This window comes from Lutzomyia longipalpis, chromosome 2 (genome assembly GCF_024334085.1).
Source record: "Lutzomyia longipalpis isolate SR_M1_2022 chromosome 2, ASM2433408v1".
Lineage (NCBI taxonomy): Eukaryota > Metazoa > Arthropoda > Insecta > Diptera > Psychodidae > Lutzomyia > Lutzomyia longipalpis.
The window spans coordinates 11942589-11964526 of NC_074708.1; the positions used below are offsets into that span (position 1 = coordinate 11942589).

Here is a 21938-nt window from a genome sequence, read left to right on the forward strand (position 1 = left end):
TAATTTCAAGTAATTTCGTATGAATTTGCAACAGTTTTGTCCGCCATTTTTGAAAACAGCGTTTTGGGTCGTTTAATTTTTGGCGCGAACAATCATGGTGTGTATGCAAAATTTTTCCGCTAGAGGTGCTTATCAACAGTTTGCATCAGCAGCTGATTTGCAGGACGCAAAAAATCTTTGTTTTGGAGTTTTATTTTCGACAAAAATCAATTTATTTACACAATTTTCCTGCAAAAATTCCCGTGAAAATGCATTTTCACCCCCAACCTTTCATGCTGAAGGAATAATTTGCAAAAAAGTAAGTTTTGTTTGGATTTTATTGACACAATGGGTGGAATCTAACCTCACTTTTGGTTTTCATTCTGTTTTCCTTTTTGGGGGAAAAGAGGATTTTCTCACTGGGAAATGTTCTAAAAGGCTGGCAATTGGGAGAGAAAGGAATATAAGAGGGTTAAGAAAAATGTCCCATTCAGTGCAGCATTTTGTCACGGGGCTAAAGTCCCGGAATCGCGATGTACAGAACAAAGCTGCGCAGGATTTACTGTTATTCGTCAAGACGGAACTCCGGGAGTTGCCCCAGGAGGAGCCGAATCAGTTCTTCGACGAATTCAACCATCACATCTTCGACATGGTACACAGTCCGGATTTGAATGAGAAAAAGGGGGGAGTTTTGGCCATAAAGTGCCTCATTAGTGGGGATGTGGTGAATACAACAAGCAGAATTCCGCGGTATGCCCACAATTTGCGCTACTTGCTGCCCTCGAGTGATGTCACGGTGATGGAGATTGCGGCGAAGACGCTGGTGAAGTTGGCCCTGCTGCCGGGCTCAAAGGGAGCGGAATCCTTTGAGTTTGACATCAAGAGAGCCTTTGAGTGGTTGGCGGAGGATAGGAATGAGAGCAAGAGGCACGCAGCGGTGATTGTTCTGCGGGAGCTGGCTGTGGCCATGCCCACGTACTTCTACCAGCAGGTTGGGCCCTTTTTTGAGCACATCTTCAACGCCATTCGTGACCCGAAGCCCATCATTCGCGAGGGCGCTGGGCAGGCTCTCAGGGCCACGCTGATTGTCACGTCGCAGCGTGAGAATCTCAACAATAAGCCGCAGTGGTACAAAATCTGCTACGATGAGGCCCTTATCTGCTTCGGGGAGGTTGTGCCGCTCAAGGAGAAGGGCGTGACGAAGGATGATCGCGTGCACGGAGCTCTAATTGTCCTCAATGAGATCATGCGGTGCTCCAATGCCCAATGGGAGCGTCAATACAACTCACTGAAATGCCTCCAACCCGGTAAGTAGCTTCTCGTGACCTCTTGACCTCCTCTTGACCTCAAAAACAAACCTTTAATGACATTTTTCTCTCATTTTCAGAGCGAAAGAGAAGCATCTCCGAGGACTATTCGTACATCTTCCCCCGCTTCAAGGCCCCCTTCATTGACAAGTGGCACTCATCGCCACAGACAAGCTGGTACTCCTACTCATTCGAATTGGATTGCAATTCCAAGGCAATGGGGGCCGTGCAGGAATCCCTGGCGTGCCGTCAACTTGTCTCGGAGAATTTCGAGGAGATCTGCTCGAAGGTCATGGAGCAACGTCTCTCTCGCTCCTTCAATGTTCAGCAGACTCTCCTGTCCATCCTGCCGCGTCTTGCAGCCTTCAATCGTGACGTCTTCGTGCGTGACTACCTCAACGACACGGTAAACTACCTCCTGAACATCATCAGGAATAAGGAGAAGGCTGCAAGTATTGCCTACACCACGCTCGGCTCAATTGCCGTGGCCGTGGACAAGGCCATCGAGAAGTACGTGCCGTGGATCATAAAGATCGTCAAGGTGGCCCTACCGCCGGCCAAGGAGGTGACGAGCAAGAAGAAGATCACCTTCGATTCGTCCGTTTTCGTCTGCATCACAATGCTGGGGCATGCAGTCAAGGGGACCATTGCTCAGGATGTCAAAGAGATGCTGGACTCCATGTTTGCAACGGGTCTGAGCCCAGGTGAGTGCGCGAAATAATTTATTTATCAAAATTTCACGAAATTTTGATGAGTTTTGAGCTTTTTTTCTGAAAATTTGATTAGTTTTTAAAATTTCAATGAAACTTTCAATGAAAATTCTCAGTGAGATTCTAGTAGAATTTCTGATAAAATTTCAATAACATTCTGATTTAGTTGCAATGAATTATGAAAATTTCATGAAATTTTGAATTAAACTTTCAATGAAAAAATTCTGATAAACTTTCAATGAAAATTCTCAGAAGGATTCTAATTAAGTTTCAATTATTTAAGAAAATTTCATGAAATTTTGAATTCTTAATGAAACTTTTAATAAAAAAATTCTGATAAACTTTCAATGAAAATTCTCAGTGAGATTCTAGTAGAATTTCTGATAAAATTTGAATAAGATTCTGATAAAGTTGCAATGAATTATGAAAATTTCATGAAATTTTGAATTTGTAATGAAACTTTCAATAAAAAAAATCTGATTAAGTTTCGTTGAAATTCTGATAGTTTAAATAAAAATTCTGAGGAAGATTCTAATAGAATTTTTGATAAAATTTCAACAAAATTCCGATAAAAATAAAGTTTCAGAAATTTTGAGTAATTTTGAATTTGTAATGAAACTTTTAATAAAAATTCTCAGTAATATTCTAATAGAATTTTTGATAAAATTTCAATTAGATTCTGAAGAAGTTGCAATGAATTATGAAAATTTCATAAAATTTTGAATTTGTAATGAAACTTTCAATGAAAAATTTCTGATAAACTTTTAATGAAAATTCTCAGTAAGATTCTAATAGAATTTCAATAAGATTCTGAAGAAGTTGCAATGAATTATGAAAATTTCATGAAATTTTGAATTTTGAATTAAACTTTCAATGAAAATTCTCAGAAGGATTCTAATTAAGTTTCAATTATTTATGAAAATTTCATGAAATTTTGAATTTTTAATGAAACTTTCAATGAAAAAATTGATAAACTTTCATTGAAAATTCTCAGTAAGATTCTAATAGAATTTCAATAAAATTTTGTTGAAGTTGCAATGAATTATGAAAATTTCATGAAATTTTGAATTTTTAATGAAACTTTTAATAAAAAAATCTGATTAAGTTTCGTTGAAATTCTGATAGTTTAAATAAAAATTCTGAGTAAGATTCTATTAGAATTTTTGATAAAATTTCAACAAAATTCCGATAAAAATAAAGTTTCAGAAATTTTGAGTAATTTTGAATTTGTAATGAAACTTTTAATAAAAATTCTCAGTAAAATTCTAATAGAATCTTTGATAAAATTTCAATAAGATTCTGAAGAAATTGCAATGAATTATGAAAATTTCATAAAATTTTGAATTTGTAATGAAACTTTCAATGAAAAATTTCTGATAAATGAAATTTTGACAAAGTATAGATGAAAATTCTGAGTTATATTCTAATAGAATTTCTGATAAAATTTCAATTAGATTCTGATGAAGTTGCAATGTTTTATGAAAATTTCATGAATTTTCGTGAAACTTTAATTATTTTTTGAAAGTTGAATTAAACCTTCAGTGCAACAATTCTGACAAAGTTTCGATGAAATTTTAACAAAATTTCGATTAAAATTATGAGTAAGATTCAGATAGAATTTCAGATAAAATTTTAACAGGATTCTGATAAAGCTTCAAAGATTTATGAAAAATTAATGAAAGAATTTGTAATGAAACTTTCAATTAAAAAATTTTGATAATGTGTCAACGATTTTTGAACATTTCATGGCTTTTTAGTAAATCTGTAATCAAGTTTTCAACTTTTAATGAAACTTTCAAAGACAAAAATTCTGACAAAGTTTCGATGAAAATTCTGAGTTAGATTCTAATACAATAAAATTTCAATAAGATTCTGATGAAGTTTCAATGATTTACGAAAATTTTATGATTTTTAGTGAATCTTTGATTAAGTTTTGAAATTGTAATGAAACCCTAAATGAAAAAATTCTTGAAAAATTTCAATGCAACTCTGATACTTTTCGATAAAAATTCTAATAAAGTTTTGATAAAACTTTTATATATATAGGGGAATCATCAGATATCATTGCACCCGCTTTAATTATTAATAAACAAATAAATAAATAAATTTTTATGTTTCGATAATAAAACTTTGAATAGGATTTTGCTAAAAATTTGATGGGTGAAATTATTAGTAAAAACAAGACTAGCTTAATACATTTCCTAAGTCATGTTTAAGATTTTGAAGTTTAGACTTGCAAGGTTTTAAGGTTAGAGCAGAATGAATCGGGACTAAATAAATTCTACTAGCCTAAAAAAGTTATGCCTTGATTGGCAAACTTATAGCCTAAAAATCGATCCTGGATTCAAGAGGGAGTATAAAAAGACAAGTCTAACTTAAAAGAAAAACAGGACCAGTTAAAAAAAAAACATTTCTAGATTAAGAAAACTTATAATTAGCTCAACATACTTAGGCCTAACCTTAAATCTTAAACCTTGTTTAAAAATGTTAGGTCTAGCTTAAAAGACTAAAGAATAGATAAAAAAAAAAGTTGGGAGTAGTTTACATTAATTTTTGTAGGCCGTTCTTTAAAGAGCTTTTAAAAGCTAAGACCTAAATTAAGAAAACTTTAGCCTATATTATGAAACTTAGATCTAGCGTGAAGAAAAAAACTTAAAACTAGCTCAATAATTTTGACCTAGATTATAAATTGATTCTAGATCAAAATTTGAGTCTAGATTATAAGAAATTAGGTCTAACTAAAAAACTTAAGTATAGATTTAAAAACTAAGATGTAAATTGAAAAACTTTGCTCTAGTTTTAGGCTTAACTTAAAAAATTGTAGGCCTTGTTTGGAAATTGAGCCTACATTAAAAATTCAATCATTAAAATACTTAAGTCTAGGTTTAAAAAGTAGAGCCTAGCTTTAGAACTTAGGCCTAGATTGAAAACAAAGGATTTTTTTTTAGTAACAAAATTGTCCTGCTTTAGGAAAACTTAAGCCTGCCTCAAGGAATCTAAGTCAGACTTATTAATAGAGAATTTCCCCCAAAGTTTTGATAAGGAATTATGGATATTTTTTACGAGATAAACACTCCTTGAATTTTTAAATTTCAAATCTTGAAGATTTGAACAAAAAATCGTTTATTAAATTTTCCCTTGCAGCCCTGACAATTTGTCTACGTGAACTAGCTGAGGATGTGCCACAGCTGAAGCCGGAGATCACAGAGGGTCTCCTGCGGATGCTGTCGCAGGTGTTGATGAACAAGAAGAGTCATCAGACGGCAACTTGGGGTACGCCGAAGCACAACATTGCGGCACAATTCGCTTCACTCACCGTAACGCCGGACGCCCCGGCGCCGGATGCAGCAACAATCGTGCTGGCCCTCAAGACACTGGGGACGTTTGATTTCGAGGAGCATCGCCTGTTGGAGTTTGTACAGCGATGCGCTGATCATTTTCTGTGTCACGACCAACAGGAGATACGCCTCGAGGCAGTGCAGACGTGCAGTCGGCTGCTGAAGGTGGCCATTCAGTCAACCGATAGCAATAGTGTGTGTGAGACGCTGAAGCAAACGGTGGCGAATGTGTTGGACAAGTTGCTCGTTGTGGGCATAACGGATGTAGATCCGAATGTTCGTTTACGCGTCCTTCGGTGTCTCGATGATACGTTTGATTCGCAACTAGCCTTGCCGGAGTCACTGAGTGCGCTGCTGATAACACTCAATGATGAGGTCTTTGAGATAAGGGAGTTGGCAATTATCACGATTGGTCGTTTGTCGGCTATGAATCCGGCCTATGTGATGCCGAGCTTGCGGAAGACTCTTGTGCAATTGCTGACGGAGCTTGAGCACTCGGGGATGAGTCGCAACAAAGAGCAGAGTGCTCGAATGTTGGATCATCTCATTGTGAACACCCCGAAGATCATTTCGGCGTACATGCGACCCATTTTGGGGATTTTAATTCCAAAACTCAAAGAGCCAGACTCCAATCCGGGCGTTGTGTTGAACGTCCTGCGGGCGATTGGGGATCTGGCTGAGGTGAATGGAGGGAGTTCGGAGATGGAGAAGTGGGCAGATGAGTTGTTGACAATTCTGCTGGATTTGCTGGGTGATTCGGGTTCGCCGGATAAGAGGGGTGTGGCCCTGTGGACACTTGGGCAACTTGTGGGGGCAACGGGTCGTGTTGTGACACCCTATTACAAGTACCCCTTCCTCATTGACATTCTCATTAACTTCCTGAAGACAGAGCAACAGCCGTCGATACGACGGGAGACGATTAAGGTGTTGGGCCTACTTGGGGCACTTGATCCGTACAAGCATAAGATAAATCGGGGCCTTATTGATGGGCAACAGGATAATATTTTGATTTCTGTGTCTGACCTGAAGTCTGATGAGCACATTGATCTCTCCACGGCGGAGATGTTGGTCAATATGGGTACAATGCTGGATGAGTACTACCCAGCAGTGGCCATTGCCACACTCATGCGTATTCTGCGTGACCCAACATTGGCGCAACATCACACCAGCGTTGTACAAGCTGTTATGTTCACCTTTAAGAGTTTGGGTATCAAGTGCGTCCCGTATCTGTCGCAAGTCCTGCCGAGTCTTCTGGGGAATATCCGTACGGCTGATATGAATCTCAAGGAATTCCTCTTTCAGCAACTCTCAATTCTCATTGAGATTGTCAAGCAGCACATAATAAGCTACATGGAGGATATTTTTAAGTTAATCAAGGAATTCTGGACGATCAACACCCCGTTGCAGGCTACACTGATTAACCTTGTTGAGAAGATTGCCATTGCACTTGGATGTGAATTTAAGGTTTACCTGTCGCAGCTAATGCCGCAAATTCTTCGTGTCTTCTCGCACGATACGTCCAAGGAGCGCATTGTTACGGTTAAACTCATGCAGGCACTGCAGAAGTTTGGAAACAACCTCGATGACTACCTTCATCTTATTATTCCGCCTATTGTGAAGCTCTTTGATCCCGCAGATGCTCCACATAGTGTTTGCGTTGTTGCCTTCGAAACGATCAACTACTTAGCAGGCATATTGGACTTTACTGGCTTCTCTTCGCGCATTATTCACGCTCTTGTGCGTACGCTGGATTCAAGTCCCGAACTCCGACAACCGGCTATGCAAGCCCTGTGTGCTCTGGTTATACAACTCGGGAAGAAGTATTTAGTTTTCGTTCCACTTGTTCATCGGGTGATTGTAAAGCATCAAATTGAATGTGCAGAGTATGATAAGTTGATCCCGAAGATCCAGAGCAACACAACGGTTTGCCTTGATGATGAATTCCGCCTGAGACAGGCACGTTTCAAGAATCGCGACGTAACACTCAGCTGCAGTGATACGAATACAATAAAGAAGCTCCATGTTCAGGCTTCGGGCTTGGAGGTAGCGTGGCAGGCAGCCAGGCGTGTGTCCAAGGATGATTGGCTCGAGTGGCTGCGTCAGCTGAGTATAGGGCTCCTAAAGGAGTCCCAGAGTCCAGCATTGAGATCCTGTCGGACACTTGCACACAACTACAATCAACTCCTGCGGGATCTCTTCAATGCAGCCTTCGTCTCGTGCTGGACGGAGTTGAATGATGACAAAAAGAAGGCCCTAGCTGATAGCTTAGAACGTGCCCTAATGGTACCGGACTTGCCCGAAATTACTCAGACTATTCTCAATTTGGCCGAATTTATGGAGCACTGTGACAAGGAACATTTCCCCATTGATCCCTACCTCCTTGGGCAAAGGGCAATGGATTCGCGTGCCTACGCCAAGGCTCTGCACTATAAAGAGCGAGAGTTCTACATGAAGAGGGATACACAGGTGTATGACTCCTTGATTCACATTAATAATAAATTGCAACAGAAGGAAGCAGCTCAGGGGCTACTTGAGCACTTTATGGCAAATACCGATTCAAGTGGGGAAGCAAGTACGAAGGTACAGGTGAAGTGGCTTGAGAAGCTTCACAGCTGGGACAAGGCGCTCGATACGTACAGGAAGAAGCTCATTGTTACGCCTGATAGTGTGAAGGATATTCTCGGAGAGATGCGCTGCTTGGAGGCAATGGGTGATTGGGAAGAGCTGGGGAAGGTAGTCAATGACAAGTGGCAGACTCTCGGTAAGGAGGGACAGAGTCATGCAGGACGCTTGGCAGCTGTAGCCACGTGGGGTTTGCAAGATTGGGAAAGGATGCATGAGTATGTGAGCTGTATCCCGGAAGATACGCAAGATGGAGCCTTCTACAGGGCTGTCTTGTCTGTTCACTACGAAAACTATGAGAATGCTCAGCGTCTGATTGATCAAACACGCGATCTGCTCGATACGGAGCTAACGGCAATGGCTGGGGAGTCATACGAACGAGCCTACGGGGCGATGGTTTGCGTTCAGATGCTAGCAGAACTCGAAGAAGTCATTCAGTACAAACTCGTCCCAGAGCGTCGTCAGACAATTAAGGAAATGTGGTGGAAACGCCTTCAGGGTGGTCAGAGGCTCGTTGAGGATTGGCAGAGAATCATTCAGGTGCATTCACTTGTAGTGAGTCCACAGGAGGATGTACACACGTGGCTGAAGTATGCTTCGCTCTGTCGCAAGAGTGGCTCAATGAAGCTCTCTGAGAAGACTCTAATTATGCTCCTGCATACAGATCCGCTTGAGAATCCCGACGCACCGCTCCCGATAAATCAGCCACAAGTCACCTTTGCCTACATCAAGCACATGTGGACGGTGCATAAGAAGGAGAAGGCTTATGAGCAGCTAAAGTGGTTCGTTAACACGTACAGTGTACAGAATAACTGTGCGAATGGAGAGGAGGTTCCGGAGGATAACAGACGGCTCCTAGCACGTTGCTACATGCGTCTAGGGCTGTGGCAGAATCATATAGAAGGGATTACAGATGCCTCAGTTAAGGGAATCCTGTCGTCATACGAGCAGGCAACAAAACACGATCCAAGCTGGTACAAAGCCTGGCATTCATGGGCCTACATGAATTTCAAAGTAAGTACTTCAGTTGAATTACTATTTCTCAGTGAAACTCAGGGAAAAATGTACTGGTAAGCTGACCAAGCTTACGGGAGCTGTGTTTCTTTCAGTGTACCAATTTTGTGAGAGCAAACTAGAACGCGAATTAATTTAAATACGCGCAAAGTCGGGAAAAGTTGAAAAGTCATACCCTAAGAAATGTTTGGAAGGCCATATCTCGAGAACGGATCCATAGATTTTCATAAATTTTTTTTTTGTTTGAAAGGTCTTGAAGTCAGCTATAACATATCGAAAAATGAAAAAAATTTATGTCGCCATTTTCGAAAAATTCGAGTTCGAAATTTTCGAAAACTTTGTTTTTGACTTTAGCGCCTCTTGCGGTCATTTCTCGAAGTTGCAATGTTCTAGACATTTGTAGGGTTTCTCGAAACCTTTCATTTGCGCTTGAGTTGATCAAGATCGGACATGTAGAATCCGAGATATGACATGCCAACTTTGGAAGGCTATATCTCGAGAACGGATCCATAGATTTTCTTCATTTTTGGCATGGAGCTAGATAATATAGTCAGCTACAACATATCAAAAAATGAAAAAAATTTATGTCGCCGTTTTCGAGATATTCATCGAAAACTCATCAAAAATTTTGTTTTTGATTTTTGGCCCCCTAGCGGTCACTTTTGAAACTTTGGATGTTTTAGAGAGTTGTAGGGTTTGTTGAGATCTTTCATTTGACCCCGGGTTGATCAAAATCGGTCAAGCCATTTTCGAGTTATGGTCGATTTTCGATGAAAAATTGTGGCAGCCATATTGACTAAACGGCTTGACCGATTTTCGAAAATGAGATATCGTTGGAAAGCTCTTGATGGCCCGTACAACATATCAAAATTTCAGATTTTTAGCTATTACAGGGGCTGAGATATAGTGAAAACAAAATTTTGAGGTTATTCAAAATGGCGGACGCGGGGGTGGGGGGTAAAATTTGACGTCATAATCGGACGTCTTCCAGTCGACTTTTAAACTTTGCCGTTTACCGCAAGTCTCTATCTATTACCGTTCTCTTGCAATTTAGCGTTATACTCCGGACGGCCAGACGGCCGGACGGCCGGCCGGAAAAAAATTTTTGGCGCATACGTTTTTTGGAATGTGGGGACCCTAATTCGTGCTCATCCCAAGTTTGAGCCCGATCTGACGACTTTCGATTTTGCTCGGTACACAAAAGCTGTGTCTGAAAGAAACACAGCTAACTTATACCGGAGCGTGTTTTTAGGAGATACTTCATATAGGATTTACTCCAAACAGTTTAGGAGGTTTAAGACACTTCTTAAGACATGTTTCCGTGACGCCAAAAATGTATCCGTGACGTCAAAAATGTATCCGTGACGGCAAAAATATATCCCTGACGCCTGAAAATGTATCCGTGACGCCTGAAAATGTATCCGTGACGTCAAAAATGTATCCGTGACGCCTGAAAATGTATCCGTGACGCCAAAAATGTATCCGTGACGGCAAAAATATATCCCTGACGCCTGAAAATGTATCCGTGACGCCTGAAAATGTATCCGTGACACCAAAAATGTTTCCGTGACGTCAAAAATGTATCCGTGACGCCAAAAATGTATCCGTGACACCAAAAATGTATCCGTGACGCCAAAAAAGTATCCGTGACGTCAAAAATGTATCCGTGACGGCAAAAATATATCCCTGACGCCTGAAAATGTATCCGTGACGTCAAAAATGTATCCGTGACGCCAAAAATGTATCCGTGACGGCAAAAATGTATCCGTGACGCCAATAATATATCCCTGACGCCTGAAAATGTATCCGTGACGCCTGAAAATGCATCCGTGACGTCAAAAATGTATCTGTGACGTCAAAAATGTATCCCTGACGCCTGAAAATGTATCCGTGACGTCAAAAATGTATCCGTGACGCCAAAAATATATCCCTGACGCCTGAAAATGTATCCGTGACGCCTGAAAATGTATCCGTGACGTCAAAAATGTATCCGTGACGGCAAAAATATATCCCTGACGCCTGAAAATGTATCCGTGACGTCAAAAATGTATCCGTGACGCCAATAATATATCCATTACGCCTGAAAATGCATCCGTGACGTCAAAAATGTATCTGTGACGTCAAAAATGTATCCCTGACGCCTGAAAATGTATCCGTGACGTCAAAAATGTATCCGTGACGCCAATAATATATCCATTACGCCTGAAAATGTATCCGTGACGTCAAAAATGTATCCGTGACGTCAAAAATGTATCCGTGACGGCAAAAATATATCCCTGACGCCTGAAAATGTATCCGTGACGTCAAAAATGTATCCGTGACGTCAAAAATGTATCCGTGACGTCAAAAATGTATCCGTGACGGCAAAAATATATCCCTGACGCCTGAAAATGTATCCGTGACGTCAAAAATGTATCCGTGACGCCAATAATATATCCATGACGCCTGAAAATGTATCCGTGACGCCAAAAATATATCCCTGACGCCTGAAAATGTATCCGTGACGCCTGAAAATGTATCCGTGACGTCAAAAATGTATCCGTGACGGCAAAAATATATCCCTGACGCCTGAAAATGTATCCGTGACGTCAAAAATGTATCCGTGACGCCAATAATATATCCATGACGCCTGAAAATGTATCCGTGACGTCAAAAATGTATCCGTGACGCCAATAATATATCCATGACGCCTGAAAATGTATCCGTGACGCCTGAAAATGTATCCGTGACGGCAAAAATATATCCGTGACGCCAAAAATGTATCCGTGACGTCAAAAATGTATCCGTGACGTCAAAAATGTATCCGTGACGTCAAAAATGTATACTGAATACAATCGGAAAAAGTACTAAATTTAATCCTTTAAAGTACTAAATTGAATTTCGCTCCTTTGGCCTGTTGAATATTTTAATTTCTTTGAATAATTTCATTCAGGTAAACACCCCTTGGTTGTCAACTGCCTCCATTGGTTTTGAATTTTCTTTAAACGTCAAACTAAAAGAAACAAAAATGGAAAAGATTAAAAGAAGAATCTAAAAAAAGAGTCTTAAAAGCATTAGGGAATTTTGATAAATTAAATCCGATTTGCCTAAACGGTTTTCTAAAGAAGAACTTAGCGCAGTGATTAGCGTTCGGCTCTATCAACTGTAACACCTTGGGTTCAAATCCGACATAGAAATCATTTTTTCCTTAACTAATTTCATTTAGAATTGCAAAACAGACGGAGTTAGAACTAAAACAAGAGTAATGAAGGAATCTTTTCAATTCCAAATAGGTAATTCAATCGCAAAAGCACCAAATGGATAATCAAACAAGCGATATGGTGCGTATGCAGAAGGAGAAACAAATTATCGATCAATACGCCGTGCCAGCCGTTACGGGTTTCTTCCAGTCTATTAATTTGTCTCAGGGGAACTCCCTGCAGGACACCCTTCGTCTGCTGACTCTGTGGTTCGACTACGGGCAGTACGCGGAGGTGTTTGAGGCTCTAGTTGAGGGGATGCGTGTTATTGAGATAAATACGTGGCTGCAGGTGATCCCGCAGCTAATTGCACGGATTGATACAAATAGAAATCTCGTTGGGCAGCTGATACATCAGCTGCTGATTGACATTGGCAAGAGCCATCCACAGGCACTTGTCTACCCACTTACCGTTGCCTCCAAATCGGCCTCAGTTGCACGCAAAAAGGCCGCCCATAAGATCCTTCAGTCGCTCTGTGAGCACTCCTTGACGCTCGTTGAGCAGGCAATGATGTGCAGCGATGAGTTGATTCGTGTTGCCATTCTGTGGCATGAGCAGTGGCACGAAGGGCTGGAGGAGGCGTCAAGATTGTACTTTGGGGAGAGGAATATAAAGGGGATGTTTGATACGCTCGAACCGCTTCATGCGATGCTAGAACGTGGCCCGCAGACGCTCAAGGAGACATCCTTCAATCAGGCGTACGGACGTGATCTCACGGAAGCTCTTGAATGGTGTCAGCATTACAAGATGTCTGGGAATATTCGTGATTTGAATCAAGCGTGGGATCTCTACTATCATGTCTTCAGGCGAATTTCCAGACAGTTGCCACAGCTGACCTCGTTGGAGCTTCAATATGTCAGCCCCAAGTTGTTGGCTTGCAAGGATCTCGAACTTGCTGTCCCCGGGAGCTACACACCGGGGCAGGAGCTCATCCGAATTTCGCAGTTCCAGACAAATTTGCAGGTTAGTTCTCTACTTTATTTATTTATTTATTTAATTTCTTTACTTTGTCTGATTTATTGGTGCTGCAACATAAAGGCGTCAAAAGAAGATTTAGATCAAAAGAAACCTTTGAAATTCGCTTGAAATCTTGGAATTTTAGTAAAAAATTCAAAGATTTCAAGGGTTTCTTGGTCGCTGAATTAGGCCAAATATTGGTTGATTTATGTTTTTATTTTTACATTAAAAATTTATAAGAATTTTATGATCCGTTTTTAAAAAATTGTTAAGTAAATTGTGAAACACCTCAAAAAATGTAAGTTTGACTTAAGAACTTAGGCCTGACTTAAGAAACAAAGTTAAGCCGTTTATTAGGTCAAGCCTCTTTTCTTAAGCCAAACCTTAGTTCTTTTAGGTCAGACTATTAGGACGTATTCAGACTTAGTTCAGTTCATTATGATCTAACCTTGAAACCTTAAAAGCCTAACTTGCCTGACCTTAAAAACAACTTCATTCTAGTTTACAACAAAGGCCTTGCTTAAAAATCTTACGACTGACTTTAAAAAATTTAAACTTAGTTTGAAGATAACTGTAGTCGAGCTTAAAGAAGTTTATTCTGGTTTAGACAAACTGAGATCTGACTTAAGACGATTTTCCTTTAGCTAAATAAATAAAAAAATTCCTGAATTACAGAGACTATTTTCAATTACCGATTTTTTTTTAGTTTTTGAATAGTGCCGAAAAAATTCTGATAAAAATCTATTCACTTCTTTTTTTTTAACACTTAGAGAACACGGAATTCTATCCTCAAACTTTGGGCCTAATTTTCTATTAAAAAGAAAACCTTTTTACAGATTTTCTTTTGTGGAACTTCTAGTATTTGAATCCGCCTAGACATAGATGTAGAATTTATCAAGATAAGTTGGATAGATATTAATCTATGGCCGTTTAAAAAAGTCAAATTGGCAGCGATTACCAGTAAAGTCCTCCAAGTGTTAATAACTTAAAAGTTGTTGTAGGATTTTAACAGTTAATATTTTTAAATCTTTCTATTGTCATTTTATAAAAGAAAAACAAAGAATTTGTTGTTCCAGAAAATAATTAGAAATATCTTTAAAAAGATCTGGAAAAGAAATTTTTCTTAAAAAACACGTTTAAAATAAATAATAAAATGAATAGGTATAAAAAATAAATAGTTAGAAAAAAATCTGAATCTACCGCAATATTTCTTGTATTTGACATTTATTAACTGTCTTTAATGTAAACGATTGACGTTTCTTTTCTTATGTTTGCCGGTTATTTAAATGCTTGACATATTTTTTTTCTAGCATTTGACGTTTCTTCTTTAACTTTTGAAATTTCTAACTATTAGGATTTTTTTTAAAAAAATTCTTTTTGTATTTGAATTTTTTTTTCTCTAAAATAAATAAGTGTAAAAAAATCTTGACACTTCTTCTTAACTTTTAGGGTGTTTTTGGCAACCTTTAACACCTTTTCTTATTACGCAATTGTCAAATATTTAATTTATGATCATCATTCAATCGATTTTTGATAAATCTCTGTGAAGTACGGTAGAGAAAAACAAACTTGGCGCCAATTTAATAAAATAAATCATCAAAATGATAGAGAAATTCATTGATAAGTAGGAAATTTTTATTAATCACCTTTTTATTACTTTTCTGTGTTGTTGATAAGAATTTTTCTCTGCAAATTGGGTTGAATTTTATGTTGAATTGATTATTAAATTCTCAGAACTTATTAAGAGTAAAAACATATTGTGGAATTTGTGAAGCTTTATCACTACAAGAAGATTTATTTTAATATTCATTCAAAGTTCCAAGAAATTTATATAATTAAATTAAATCTCAAATGACCTTTTGCAATGAACGGGAAAAAATCGCCTTGTTTTCTTAGGTGATAACATCAAAGCAACGTCCCCGGAAGTTGTGTATTCGTGGCTCCAATGGCAAAGACTACATGTTCCTGCTGAAGGGGCATGAGGATTTGCGACAGGATGAGCGTGTGATGCAGCTCTTTGGGCTTGTAAATACGCTTTTGCTGAATGATCCGGACACATTTAGGCGGAACTTGACGATTCAGCGGTACGCAGTGATTCCGCTGAGTACGAATTCGGGGCTAATTGGGTGGGTGCCGCACTGTGACACCCTCCACACACTCATACGCGACTACAGGGAGAAACAGAAGAAGCTGCTAAATATTGAGCATAGAAATATGTTGCGAATGGCCCCGGACTACGATCATTTGATGCTAATGCAGAAAGTTGAGGTGTTTGAGCATGCTCTCGAGAATTCCGATGGGGATGATTTGGCCAAGTTGCTGTGGCTGAAGAGCCCCTCGTCGGAGGTGTGGTTCGATCGACGTACCAACTACACGCGCTCCCTGGCCGTTATGTCCATGGTGGGCTACATCCTGGGCCTGGGAGATCGACATCCGTCTAATTTGATGCTTGACCGACTTAGCGGGAAGATACTGCACATTGACTTTGGGGATTGTTTCGAGGTGGCAATGACGCGGGAGAAATTCCCAGAGAAAATTCCCTTCCGCCTCACACGGATGCTTATTAATGCAATGGAAGTTACGGGGATTGAGGGAACCTATCGAAGGTAAGAAAGAAGTTTTTTTAGCTGTGTTTCTTTCAGACATGCAGGTTTTGTGTACTGAGCAAAATCGAAAGTTGTCAGATCGGGCTCAAACTTGGGATGAGCACGAATTAGGGTCCCCACATTCCAAAAAACGTATGCGCCAAAAAATTTTTTCCGGCCGGCCGTCCGTCCGTCCGGAACCTTTTGCTAAATTACAAGAGAACGGTAATAGATAGAGACTTGCGGTCAACGGCAAAGTTTAAATATCGACCGGAAGACATCCGATTATGAGGTCAAATCCACCCCCCCACCCCTCCGTCCGCCATTTTGAATAACCTCAAAATTTTTTTTTCGCTATATCTCAGCCCCTGTAATAGCTAAAAATCTGAAATTTTGATATGTTGTAGAGGCCATCAAGAGTTTTCCAACGATACCTCATTTTCGAAAATCGGTCAAGCCGTTTAGCCAATATGGCTGCCACAATTTTTCATCGAAAATCGACCATAACTCGAAAACGGCTTGACCGATTTTGATCAACCCGGGGTCAAATGAAAGATCTCAACAAACCCTACAACTCTCCAGAACATCCGAAGTTTCAAAAGTGACCGCTAGGGGGCCAAAAATCAAAAACAAAATTTTCGATGAGTTTTCGATTAATATCTCGAAAACGCCATTATCGATTTGCTTCATTTTTTGATATGTTATAGCTGACTATATTATCTAGCTCCATGCTAAAAATGAAGAAAATCTATGTCGCCGTTCTCGAGATATAGCCTTCCAAAGTTGGCATGTCATATCTCGTGTTCTACAAGTCCGATTTTGATCAACTCAGGTGCAAATGAAAGGTTTCATGAAGCCCTACAAATGTCTAGAACATTGCAAGTTCGAGAAATGACCGCGAGAGGCGCTAAAGTCAAAAAAAAATTTTCGAAAATTTCGAACTCGAATATTTCGAAAATGCTATTATCGATTGACTTCATATTTTAATATATTATAGTTGAGGTTAAGACCTTTCCAACGATAGCTCAAACTCGAAAATCTATGGAGCCGTTCCCGAGATATGGCGTTTTAAAGATTTCTTGCGGGATGACTTTTCAACTTTTCCCGACTTTGCACGTATTTATGAATTTGCGTTCTAGTTTGCTCTCACAAAATTGGTACACTGAAAGAAACACAGCTCTCGTAAGCTTGGTCAGCTTACCAGTACATTTTTAGCTGTGTTTCTTTCAGACATGCAGGTTTTGTGTACCGAGCAAAATTGAAAGTCGTCAGATCGGGCTCAAACCACTTTTAATAACCTCAAAAAAATTTGTTTTGCCTATATCTCAGCCCCTGTAATAGCTAAAAATCTGAAATTTTGATATGTTGTAGGGGCCATCAAGAGCTTTTCAACGATATATCATTTTCGAAAATCGGTCAAACCGTTTAGTCAATATGGCCGTCACAATTTTTCATCGAAAATCGACCATAACTCGAAAACAACTTGACCAATTTTGATCAACTCGGGCTCAAATGAAAGATCTAAAGAAGCCCTACAACTGCTCAGAACATTGCAAGTTCCAAAAATGTCCGCAAGAGGTGCTAAAACCAAATGCAAAATTTTCGATGAGTTTTCGATGAATATCTCGAAAACGCCATTATCGATTTGCTTCATATTTTGTTATGTTGTAGTTGACTATAATATCTTTCATCATGCCAAAAATTATGAAAATCTATGTAGCCGTTCCGGAGGTATCGCTTTTTAAAGTTTACATGTCATACGATACCTTATTTTCGAAAATCGGTCAAGCCGTTTAGTCAATATGGCCGTCACAATTTTTCATCCAAAATCGTTCATAACTCGAAAACAGCTCAACCGATTTTGATCAACTCGGGCTCAAATGAAAGCTTTTAACAAACCCTACAACTTTCTAAAACATCCGAAGTTTCAAAAGTGACCACTAGGGGGCTAAAAGTCAAAAACAAAAAATTTTCGAAGAGTTTTCGATGAATATCTCGAAAATTCCATTATCGATTTCCTTCATTTTTTGACATATTATAGCCTACTGTAACATCTATTTACTATAAAAAAAATAAAAAATTTTATGTCGCCATTTTGAAAATATTGAGTTCCAACTTTGACATGTCATATCTCGGGTTCTACAAGTCCGATTTTGATCAAATCAAGCGCAAATGAAAGGTTTCGTGATGCCCTACAAATGTCTAGGACATTGCAATTTCATGGAATGACCGCAAGAGGCGCTAAAGTCAAAATCAAAATTTTCGAAAATTTCAAACTCGAATATTTCGAAAATGCCATTATCGATTTACTTCATATTTTAACATGTTATAGTTGAGGTTAAGACCTTTCCAACGATAGCTCATAATCGAAAATCTATGAAGCCGTTCATGAGATATGGCGTTTTAAAGATTTCTTGGGGGATGACTTTTCTACGTTTTCCGACTTTGCGCGTATTTAAATTAATTTGCCTTCAAGCTTGCCCTCACAAACTTTTTTGTTTAATAAAGGGAAGAAGAGAATAAAGATTCAAAAAAAAATTCCAGAACTTGCGAGAGTGTGATGACGGTGCTGAGGAAGAACAAGGACAGCTTGATGGCCGTTCTGGAGGCTTTTGTGTACGATCCCCTGCTGAATTGGCGTCTCTTGGATACAAAGATTGACAAAGGTAGACGCTCAAAGACGGGCATTGATGTGGCAGCAGGTGGGGCGGCAATGGATAGCCTGGGTGGGAGTGCAGATGATGCCATTGATTTGCTGAGTATTGGCCAGCAGAATGCCCCCAAAGTGCCCAAAGTCCCCCAAGTGGACTCTGCAGCGGGCAATGAGGCAAATGGGGCCTGTCTACCCCTTCCCACGGAGGCCACCAACAAGAAGGCGCGCATGATTGTTGATCGTGTGAAGCAGAAACTCACCGGGAATGATTTCCCCAATCAGGATGCGATTACAGTGCAAAAGCAGGTGGATCTGCTCATTCAGCAGGCAACAAATAATGAAAATCTCTGCCAGTGCTACATTGGATGGTGCCCCTTTTGGTGAGTTTTCCTTTTTTTCTTACAGTTTTCTCTGTTCCCCATGAAACGCAACGCTTCACAAATGCAGCCAACGTCAGGACTTCTTCTTTTCTTTTTTTAATTAAAAATTTATTTTAAATGTAACTTGCTTATAAAATTGCTGATTTGAATGTAAAATGAGAGTCGGATACCAATTTTTTTGTCTTATAAACATAAATAAAAAGGTCATAGTGTAGAAGTGTTGCGTTTGATCTCTTTTATATTTTTTTATTCAGCATTTTTTTTTCAATTGGATTTATGACTGAGGATGGATAAATTATGATTATTGGGGAAATTTCTTTGAAATTCTCTTATTTGGTTTATTTTTTTTAATGTATTTTTGAGAATTTTAAAAGGTAAGTAAATGTTTTATTTTAATGTTCTTTTTTTAAACATTGCAACAGATTCTGTACAAATTCTTTTCATTTCTGGTTATCTGTGAAAAATATTTAAAGATTTTCACTAAATCTTGTTTAGGAACTTTCTAAATGATTTTTTGGAAAATTAAAACTTTCATTTTTCCTCAACGGAAAAAGAATAATTCAAAAATATGATTCCTCAAAATATTTAAACAACTTTCTAGTTGAAAATTGAAAAAAAGAGAAAAGATCTCTAACAAAATTGAATTGTTTACAAAACTTTTTAAAAAAAAAATAGAAATTGGGCATAAACCGATAATCGATAACATAAAAAAAGTATAAAAGATTTAACCAAAATTCGTAAAAAAAAATGTAAAAAGGAGATGAATTGGAAAAATACGACGAAACAAAATACAAAGAAATGTTAAAAAATATCATGAGTCATAGAAAAATGAGGAATAGAGCAAAATTAACATAAATCTAACCTAAAACTTAGAAAAAAATCAGAAAACCATAAAATATTGAAAAAAAAAATTTTATTTCAAACTAAAATAAAAAGAATAATACAAAAGAAGATCAAATTCTCGGTAATAAAAGCAGAAAGCAATAAAAAAATTATTTAACACGAAAAACTTATGTACGTTCTTGTGGTCGTTTTTCGTAGGTAACTTTTATTTGTTTTTTTTTATTTATTTTTTTTACCTTTTTTTTAAAATTTTTCTTCGGAATCATCTAAATGGTAACTTCCTGGTTTAATTTTTCTTACCTCCATTTGAGGGAAAATTCATTACTAAAGTTAGGCTTAAGTTGTTACAAATACCTAATCTACCTATACAGGGGAATCATCAGCTATGATGGCAACCCCTTTATTAAAATAATAAATAAATAAATAAAATAATCTACCTATAATACCTATCTTTTTATTAAGTCGGAAATGAGAATTTTTTAAAGACTTGAAGTTCTTTTTAGATAGAATTTAATTTTTTCAAGATGGGCCTATTTTTTTAATCAGGCTTTAGCTTTTAGTCAGGTATAATCAAGGGTATAAGCATTGTGAGCTAGGTTTAGGTTTTGAAAGTCAGTTGTTTTTCGACAGATTAAAATTTGTTGAGAAATCCTTTAATAACTTTTGTTAATGTTTTAATTTTTTTTAAAGTTAGGTTTAAGAAAACTAAAACCGGATTCGGTAGTGAATATAACCACATTTATCGTATTTAGACATACCCTAATTGGAAAAACTGCTAACTAGGTTCTAATTTTTTAAATACGTTTTAAAAACTGTCGCCATCTTTTTTATTTTCCAAGCGATCTTGACTCATATTTTCATTTATTTAAAGTTTCTAAAGAATCTGGCAGGTATGGGTTAATCTTATTTAAGACTAACTTTTTTCTTAATCGTTTAAAACCTCGTCCTTAAAAATAATACGATAATAATAAGATTACGTCATTAATTGCCCCCTTGAAGTACAATTGAATCAATTAATGAGGTTTATCGGTTCTACAATGAACCGAAGATAATGTTTTCTTCGACAACTTTCTCAAGAATAAATTGATAAGAGAATTATCAATAGAAACATAATCATGGAAATCTCGCGCTCTTATCAGTCTTTAAACACATAAAACCCTCACACACTGACTATTTATTCTCGGATTAATTTTCATTTTTAACTTCTCAAATAAAAATATTTATTTTTCAACTTACAACAACCATTTATTTGCATCGTCAGAGTGATAAAAGTTATACAAAAAAAATCACGTGCCAATGGGAATAATTCTTTGGGACGTTTTTGGTGTCTTCTCTGGGGCAGGGAGGGGGAAGTCTGCATAGAGATGAACTCTAGGGCGTCAACGTGAAGCGATATGGGAGTAATTGGAAGAGCGAAGTGACCATCACGGTGATCGCTGCGGGTTTTGCAACGTAGATGGGAATATCTTTATCGGCGAATTCCGATAAAAATTGACGACACACGCCACAGGGTGTCGTGAAGGCGTTCTCCTGCTGCCCAATCACGGCAACAGCTGCAAACTCCTTGTAGCCCTCACTCACGGCCTTCGCAATAGCAGTCCTTTCGGCACAGATTGTGGGTGTTTTGGTGCAGGATTCGATGTTGCATCCCTTGAAGATGCGCCCACATGTTGTCCGGATGGCAGCACCAACGGGGAAATTGCTGTAGGGGCAGTAGGATCGTGTCCTCGCATCGATGGCAGCCTCAATCAATTCCTGCACATCCTTGTCTGCCAGAGAGAGGGAGGGAGGACACTGTTAGGCAACAACGGGGAAAAGAGCAATAGAATTCACACAGAACTCCTTACCCAGAGTCTTGAATTCGGCCGTCGTCATGTTGTCGGTGTGGGCCATGTCGGGTGTGTACGTACTACTCGCTCGGATTCTCGTGATTGACTAAACAAGGTTCAGTTCAATGTTCAAATGCAGCTGATGTCTTCATTCATGCTCCATCTCACTTTAACACTTTAGCCCCCCATTTGCACCTTTCTCTGTCCTCGAAGTTCCCCTCGCGATATTCTTCGTTGTTCTTTCGTATTTTCTTGCTTCATTGCTGCATTTGATAAATTTAGCAGAGATCACACTCTAAAACAAAGCTTTCCACGGGCGAAAAGCATTTTATTTTGGCGCCAAAAATCATTCGAAATGAAAAGCTCGCCTCATTTTTGTTAGCTGGAGCTTTACTTTGATGGTTTAGATCAAGTAGTGTAATCAAGGGGTGTTTTTCTGGAGAATATTTTGGTTTTTTAAGCGAATCAACCGAATATTTCCA

General features: G+C 38.5%; 2 protein-coding genes across 2 annotated transcripts; one reads left to right on the forward strand and one right to left on the reverse strand.

Annotated features, from left to right (window-relative positions):
- The first annotated feature begins 126 nt into the window (after positions 1–126).
- LOC129790641 (serine/threonine-protein kinase Tor) lies at positions 127–19001 on the forward strand. The gene is made up of 7 exons (XM_055828242.1): positions 127–298; positions 387–1286; positions 1367–1990; positions 5141–8970; positions 12243–13172; positions 15063–15772; positions 18296–19001. Exons 2-7 carry the CDS (start codon positions 461–463, stop codon positions 18786–18788), a joined length of 7413 nt encoding a protein of 2470 aa, XP_055684217.1. The 5' UTR covers positions 127–298; positions 387–460; the 3' UTR covers positions 18789–19001.
- A 1845-nt stretch (positions 19002–20846) lies between these two features.
- On the reverse strand, positions 20847–21578 carry LOC129790748 (cytidine deaminase-like). The gene is made up of 2 exons (XM_055828441.1): positions 21475–21578; positions 20847–21396 (listed from the first exon to the last, which is right to left on the reverse strand). The coding sequence occupies exons 1-2, from the start codon at positions 21518–21520 to the stop codon at positions 20999–21001; spliced, it is 444 nt and encodes a 147-aa protein (XP_055684416.1). The 5' UTR covers positions 21521–21578; the 3' UTR covers positions 20847–20998.
- Positions 21579–21938: the final 360 nt, after the last annotated feature.

What these genes read in the sequence shown, in the direction of transcription:
- LOC129790748 (XM_055828441.1), bottom strand. Translation starts at nt 21,520, where the DNA reads ATGGCCCACACCGACAACATGACGACGGCCGAATTCAAGACTCTGG. An exon ending in GGCCGAATTCAAGACTCTGG is followed by an intron (nt 21,397 to 21,474) that starts GTAAGGAGTTCT and finishes TCTCTCTGGCAG; the next exon opens with ACAAGGATGTGCAGGAATTG.
- LOC129790641 (XM_055828242.1), top strand. Translation starts at nt 461, where the DNA reads ATGTCCCATTCAGTGCAGCATTTTGTCACGGGGCTAAAGTCCCGGAAT. An exon ending in ACTGAAATGCCTCCAACCCG is followed by an intron (nt 1,287 to 1,366) that starts GTAAGTAGCTTC and finishes TCTCATTTTCAG; the next exon opens with AGCGAAAGAGAAGCATCTCC. An exon ending in GGGCCTACATGAATTTCAAA is followed by an intron (nt 8,971 to 12,242) that starts GTAAGTACTTCA and finishes AATTCCAAATAG; the next exon opens with GTAATTCAATCGCAAAAGCA.